The sequence below is a fragment of the Limulus polyphemus genome, unplaced genomic scaffold, assembly GCF_000517525.1.
Source record: "Limulus polyphemus unplaced genomic scaffold, Limulus_polyphemus-2.1.2 Scaffold2351, whole genome shotgun sequence".
NCBI lineage: Eukaryota > Metazoa > Arthropoda > Merostomata > Xiphosura > Limulidae > Limulus > Limulus polyphemus.
The window spans coordinates 113172-121466 of NW_013667961.1; the positions used below are offsets into that span (position 1 = coordinate 113172).

General features: G+C 37.0%; 1 protein-coding gene across 1 annotated transcript in view; it reads left to right on the forward strand.

Moving 5' to 3' along the window:
* Positions 1–8295, forward strand: part of LOC106466704 (muscle calcium channel subunit alpha-1-like) — a gene marked incomplete at its 3' end in the record, with an annotated part of 121990 nt that overhangs the window by 44987 nt on the left and 68708 nt on the right. The window contains exon 2 of the mRNA XM_013927001.2: positions 1822–2206. Within this exon, the coding sequence (XP_013782455.2) occupies positions 1822–2206 (385 nt within the window). The remainder of the gene's footprint in view (positions 1–1821; positions 2207–8295) is intronic.

Sequence of the window (8295 nt, forward strand, 5' to 3'; positions counted from 1 at the left end):
GGTCGTGGTATAATGAAACTATACCATTCTTCATATGGTCGTGGTATAATGAAACTATACCATTCTTCATATGGTCGTGGTATAATGAAACTATACCATTCTTCATATGGTCATGGTATAATGAAGCTATGCCATTCTTCATATGGTCATGGTATAATGAAGCTATGTCATTCTTCATATGGTCATGGTATAATGAAGCTATGGTGTTCTTCATATGGTCATGGTATAATGAAGCTATGGTGTTCTTCATATGGTCGTGGTATAACAAAGCTATGATGTTCTTCATATGGTCGTGGTATAACAAAGCTATGGTGTTCTTCATATGGTCGTGGTATAACAAAGCTATGCCATTTTTCATATGGTCGTGGTATAATGAAGCTATGCCATTCTTCATATAGTCGTGGTATAATGAAGCTATGGTGTTCTTCATATGGTCATGGTATAATGAAACTATACCATTCTTCATATTGTCATGGTATAATGAAGCTATGCCATTCTTCATATGGTCATGGTATAATGAAGCTATGCCATTCTTCATATGGTCATGGTATAATGAAGCTATGTCATTCTTCATATGGTCATGGTATAATGAAGCTATGGTGTTCTTCATATGGTCATGGTATAATGAAGCTATGCCATTCTTCATATGGTCATGGTATAATGAAACTATGCCATTCTTCATATGGTCATGGTATAATGAAGCTATGCCATTCTTCATATGGTCGTGGTATAATGAAGCTATGGTGTTCTGTATAAATTTACGTAATTTGGTTTGTAGAAGATGTGGAATTTCGTATATTTGTAATCCTAATAACAATGATAAAAATTATATTATGCAACAGTTTCTTTTTTCACATTGCTTATCAGCTAGGCTAGACATAGAAGGTAAAGTTATAGTATTGTCGAAATGTCTCCTGGCACTGAAACGTCACAGACGAAATATTAAAAAAAAGTTTAAGTACTATTTTTACACTCCTCTAGTTTGAAATCCATAATAGATTGATTAAGAGGAATGTGGAAAGTAGCATCTACATTTTAATGTGCTTTTTTACAACTATTTGTAGGTTTACTGATTTCATTGCTCACCGTTCATATCTGTTACACGAAGTTGTATACAAATCCGCATATGTACAAACGTGTGAGGGCAGTAGATTCCCATTGGAGATCTCTTCCCTGAACAACCACTCCATCTAAGATATAGTCCCTTAAAATGTTTAAAACTCTACATTGTGAATCCCACTGACATGAAAGTGTTTTTCTGTCACTCCAAACTAATCCTACACCTTCCTTATACCCCTCCTAAATAAAAAATGCTAAAAATGCCACTAGGGTGTCGGGCAGAAGCTTTGATTTTATGTGTAGTTAGTACCTTTATGTGCTCATTGTTAAAAGCTGTAAGTTTTGTGTATGTGTTGAGGATATATCACGGAAGGTGAAAAGTGGGACAATTTGTAAAACTCATGAGATGTGGTTTCTTTCTTTTTGATGGATAAATTTATGGTTATAAATAAGGAAGTAAAATATGTAGATAATAAAGGTATTATAGAGATTCAAACTTAGGTGTAAATAGAGAGAGGAATGAAACAATTCTTAGAATACAACAAAAAGTGTGCTCAATCCCACAGTTATTCCGAGTTTCTTATCTCCCCGACGTTTAAGTTTACTCATGATTCAAAATGGTAACGTTTAAATCAAATTTTCTATGAGAATAAACCAAAAACTGAGGTTTCAATCTACTGCATTGTACATGTGTTAGCCAATACACATGCATATGTGGATATTGTTGGAAGTTAAATTTCACGAACATTTTTACTATTTCAGGCGAACATCATGGTCAAGGGCCATTGGCCCCAAAACAACAACATCCTGGTGAGAGAATACCGGATCGTGAGAACCAACATTTACTCGTTCCAACAGCTGACAACCAAAAGAATAAAAACACTAAAACCGGTCTTTCAGACAATACCGGACATTTGCACCCTGGCACTAGCCTTGACACCAGTAGTTTGAGAAGCCGTGGAAGTGACGCCAAACCTTTGTCCAGTGCCTGGCATACTGCACTAGGTGCTGCTTCCAGCATGGATCGTGAAAGGAAAAGACCTGTTCGCAAGGGGCCCAAAATTGTCGAGCGGCCAGTCCGGGCACTAATGTGTTTATCCTTGAAAAATCCATTACGGAAAGTGTGTATCGACTTCGTAGAGTGGAAATATCCTTTAAATGTCAAACAAATCGCGGGTAGTTATAATGATTGCCATATTTGTAATGGGTGTAGCAGATTACAATGACTGTCATACATGTAGCAAGTATTGATAGTGTAATAATTGTAGCAGGTATGGTTGGTTTTAGTAGTTACTTTCAGAAGGTATAAATGCTTGAAACTTGTAACCAGGTGTACCAAAGTCGAAACTTGTCTTGCTAGAACAATTGGAAAACGAAAAACTTGTTCACTTTGAAGTATTTTCCAGTTTTTCTTTGGCCCACGATAAAAGTATCTGGATTTTTTCTCAGCATTCCCACTACTAAAATAATATATCACTGAAATATAGAGAAACGTATACCTATATTATTGTCACAATGAACAAACCTAATATGTTACGTGTTTAGCACACAGAGAGGTTTACTCTTGAATTAGTATGTTTATAAATGTGACCAAAACGGTCCGTTTGAAGACACATGTAGAAATATATAATAATAGATGTAATCTTGGTGGTCAGTTTGAATAGAGTAGTAGTCGTATATTACTATAGACGCGATCTTGGTGGTCAGTTTGAATGGAGTAGTAGTCGTATATTACTATAGAGATGATCTTGGTGGTCAGTTTGAATGGAGTAGTAGTTACTACTCCATTCGAACTGACCACCAAGATCACGTCTATGGTAATATACGACTACTACTCCATTCAAACTGACCACCAAGATCACGTCTATAGTAATATACGCTGACCACCAAGATCACGTCTATGGTAATATACGACTACTACTCCATTCGAACTGACCACCAAAATCACGTCTATGGTAATATACGCCTACTACTCCATTCGAACTGACCACCAAGATCACGTCTATAGTAATATACGACTACTACTCCATTCAAACTAACCACCAAGATTACGTCTATAGTAATATATGCCTCCTACTCCATTCGAACTGACCACCATGATCACGTCTATAGTAATATACGCCTACTACTCCATTCGAACTGACCATCAAGATCACGTCTATGGTAATATACGACTACTACTCCATTCGAACTAACCACCAAGATTACGTCTACAGTAATATACACCTACTACTCCATTCAAACTGACCACCATGATCACGTCTATAGTAATATACGACTACTACTCCATTCAAACTGACCACCAAGATCACGTCTATGGTAATATACGCCTTCGAATGGAGTAGTAGGCGTATATTACCATAGACGTGATCTTGGTGGTCAGTTCGAAGGTAGTAGTAGTCGTATATTACTATAGAGATGATCTTGGTGGTCAGTTTGAATGGAGTAGTAGTCATATATTACTATAGACGTGATCTTGGTGGTCAGTTCGAATGGAGTAGTAGGCGTATATTACCATAGACGTGACCTTGGTGGTCAGTTCGAAGGTAGTAGTAGTCGTATATTACTATAGACGTGATCTTGGTGGTCAGTTCGAATGGAGTAGTAGGCGTATATTACTATAGACGTGATCTTGGTGGTCAGTTCGAATGGAGTAGTAGGCATATATTACTATTGACGTGATCTTGGTGGTCAGTTCGAATGGAGTAGTAGGCGTAAATTACTATAGGTGTCATCTTGGTGGTCAGTTTGAAAAATATTTTAGACGTAGATCTAGGTGTGATCTTGATGGCCTGTTCAATGGGTGTTGTTTAATAGAGGACTACTAGAATTGTTAGTGCTGATAAGTAGAAGATTACTGAGATTGTACGAGCTTTTTTAAGTATGAAATGCTGGGATTGTGTGCATTGTTTAGTTTAGATTAACAGGATTGTATGCACTGATTAGTAGGGTTTTATGCATCGTTTAATATCATATTACTATGATTCTAAACGTTGTTTAGTAGGTTCCCATTGTTTAGTAATGGATTACTAAGATTTTATGCTAGTCAAGTAGAAAAGCTGAGGATTTATAGTAGCATGAAATTTGACATAATATACTTTTATTATAAGTATAATCACGTAAAAAACTCACTTAAGATATTGCTTCCAAAATTATTATTGCTAATTTAAATATGGTACCTCTTTTGGAAGATCTTAAAAAAGGAAATCCTGTTAACACAGTATCAATTATGACCTTTTTTTTTCAACATGCTATGCTAAACTTTAAATTATAAGTAAACTGCTTTTGCAGGATATACAAAACTAAAATTATTCATAGGAATAAAACAAATAAAGCATAATTTATGCAGGCTTTTTGCATGAAATTGTTGTAAAGATACGTATCTCTGTACACTCTCACACACGTTCATAATCTGATTGAACAATACGTGTCTACACACAAGAAATGTCTTAATTAGAGTATCTGGTGACATAACTTATTTACTCTCTATGACAGTTCGCATTACAATAACATTGCTGTACATTGAAGGTTCACCTTATTGCACTTACCTAAGCCCCTGCAGGCTTTACGATGTCCACAGTGAATCAGCTCACGATATGACCTTGAAGCCTCAGGTAAGGTTGTTCACACAAGTGTCCATCTGCCATCTTCAAATTCCATCCCTAATCAGCTGGGCTGAACGAAGTTGGACTGTGTACTAAGGCTTATCCCCAGATGAAACCTGCTTGGAGGGTCATTCTTTTGATACGTTCAGGAAGTGCAGCCATGTTTTCGATGGTTCTAGAACTTTAAGCAAAAAGAGTTTGATGTGCTTCAATGACTCTGCTTGATAAACTTGTATGGTTTACATAAGTACAACAAAATGTTAAATTTCCAGAAGTTCCTTTTCTGAGATGACTTGTGGATTTATTGATAATTCAGTGAACACAGGTGTAACAGCTAGATTTGATTTCCATGTGTCCTACGTTGATTTCTTGCAACGTTCACAGAAGGCTGACACAGTTTCGCATCCAGTGATGGAGTCAAAGAAGGCTGATACAGTGTCGCATCCAGTGATAGAATCAAAGAAGGGTGATACAATGCCACGTCCAGTGCTGGCATGAAGAAGTGTCACATCCACTAATGGCATAGAAAAAGGAAAACACAATGAAAATGTTGGGGTTCAAACCTTTGGAAGTCGTATGTACAAATATGTATTTGAAATGCTTTCTAACTCCAAAGGCAACCTACAGTTCTTGAATATTGGATTTTGTCATGCTTGAGGTATAAAGAATGACGACATCTGTGTCAACTGTTCTTATCATCACTTGGGTTTTTTCATGTTTGAGGTATAAAGAATGACGACATCTGTGTCAACTGTTCTTATCATCACTTGGGTTTTGTCATGCTTGAGGTATAAAGAATGACGACATCTGTGTCAACTGTTCTTATCATCACTTGGGTTTTGTCATGCTTGAGGTATGAAGAATGACGACATCCGTGTCAACTGTTCTTATCATCACTTGGGTTTTGTCATGCTTGAGGTATAAAGAATGACGACATCCGTGTCACCTGTTCTTATCATCACTTGGGTTTTGTCATGCTTGAGGTATAAAGAATGACGACATCTGTGTCAACTGTTCTTATCATCACTTGGGTTTTGTCATGCTTGAGGTATAAAGAATGACGACATCAGTGTCAACTGTTCTTATCATCACTTGGTAATATTCTTTTCTACCGACGTGAAGTAAGGCCTTTTTGTCGCTTTCTTCATGATTACATGGTGCAAGTCAATTCTTGTTAAGAGCAGTTGCACTGATGACGGTTTTGTTGAAGGTACTTATAAGTTGCTTATCTTTCAGCACCAATGCTTCCACATGCTTCGCCAACAATGCAATCAGTTCTGTTTTGTTGTCATCCTTTCATAGGAAGCTCTGCCAGTTTCAGGAAGTGTTCCATAGCCGTCGAAGTATACCACGTCTGTGTATTTCTCTCGTGTTTTGCTTCATACTGTTGGGAGATTATCTGTTGCATACAACATCGAGGCGTTGAACAGATTGTACTTGTGATACAACATAATCAATGAAAACATTTCTGGCATAATCCTCAAATGTCTTGTTCTTTTCAGGAGGCATCATGTTGACAAGAACGGTTCCATCTAATGTCTTTACATAAATCACAGGTGTGTGTGCTTGTGTTTCCTTCTCAAGGCAATGGAGGAGATCGAATTTTGACCTATGCGAAGTTACGCTCCTGAAGATGTAGAAGGTGGACATGCTTGATTCTGGGGTTTGAAGAATTCCTCCAAGTTCCCGTCTCTGGACTGGCATGATACGCACACACGCGCGCGCGCGCGCACACACACACACATACATACATACATACATACATATGTACGGATTGCAGTAATTCTGTTTTGGTTCAGAACAGTTCTTCAGAATATTTTAGACATACTTATCATGCTGTGATTTTCTGGCATGATATTTTTGTTGTCCAAAACCAGCAGATCTGTGTTATACTCTAAGAAAGGGTTTCCCATTTCCTCAAAGGCTGTATGTAACAAGTGCTTTGACATCCTTAGCAAGAGAATATTGAACATCATGAAATTATTCATGATGGAATATATTCTTTATGTTGGTCTTGAAGAAGGTAGCATCAGACTCTGTTGCCACTTGTGCTATCACTGGACATGATATCATCCATCAACTCCATCCTCATCCTGAATCATCTCATTCTGATCCTTGTGATTGTGATCCAGAGCTATCAATGACAACAAATGCTTTGATTTTTGAACGACAAAATTCCTCCGATGGAACTGGTGATAAACACCAGGATGTTTCAGTTGGAGGGCCAACATATCTTGAATGTACAGGAATCCATTTAGCATAATTGTTTTCATTCACGGCAAAAAAAACCATGGAAAAAGCTGATCTAACGAGTGTACATAATATGAAAGTTTCTTTCGTGAAGGTACAATATATATTTATATTGCATAACCATAAAATCCTAGTGTAAGACAATTCGCCAGAGCGTAAACTGTGAATGTAATGATGACTGTTAACCACTCCATGTTTGAAGACCAGTGGTTCATTCTAGCCATGATCAGCACCTACGTATGTTGCATATGCACCCATTTCTATAATATTACTGTTACTTGATCAGCATAACGTATCCTGGGTACATCATGCCTTGTGTGATGTTAAAGTATATTGTATCTCACTACCTTCATCAAACCTTGTGTAATGTTAACGTTTATTGTATCCCACTACCTTCATCAAGTCTGATGTTAACGTTTACTGTATCCCAGTACCTTCATCAAGCCTTATGTGATTTAACGTTTATTGTATCTGACTACCTTCATCAAACCTTGTGTAATGTTAACCTTTATTGTATCCCAGTACATCAAGCCTTGTGTAATGTTAACGTTTATTGTATCTGACTACCTTCATCAAGCCTTGTGTGATGTTAACGTTAATGGTATCCCACTACCTTCATCAAGCCTTGTGTGATGTTAACGTTTATTGTATCTCACTACTTTCATCAAGCCTTGTGTGATTTTAACGTTTATTGTATCTCACTACCTTCATCAGGTCTTGTGTAATGTTAAAGTTTATTGTATCCCACTACCTTCATCAGGCCTTGTGTAATGTTAAAGTTTATTGTATCCCACTATCTTCATCAAGCCTTATGTGATTTAACGTTTATTGTATCTGACTACCTTCATCAAACCTTGTGTAATGTTAACCTTTATTGTATCCCAGTACATCAAGCCTTGTGTAATGTTAACGTTTATTGTATCCCAGTACCTTCGTCAAGTCTGATGATAACGTGTATTGTATCTCACTACCTTCATCAAGCCTTGTGTAATGTTAACGTTTATTGTATCTCACTACCTTCATCAAGCCTTGTGTAATGTTACCCTTTATTGTATTCTAATACCTTCATCAAGCCTTGTGTAATGTTAACGTTTCCTGTATCCCACTACCTTCATCAAGTCTGATATTAACGTTTATTGTATCTGACTACCTTCATCAAGTCTGATATTAACGTTTATTGTATCTCACTACCTTCATCAAACCTTGTGTGATGTTAACGTTTATTGTATCTCACTACCTTCATCAAACCTGGTGTGATGTTAACGTTTATTGTATCTCACTACCTTCATCAAACCTTGTGTGATATTAACGTTTATTGTATCTCACTACCTTCATCAAACCTTGTGTGATATTAACGTTTATTGTATCTCACTACCTTCAT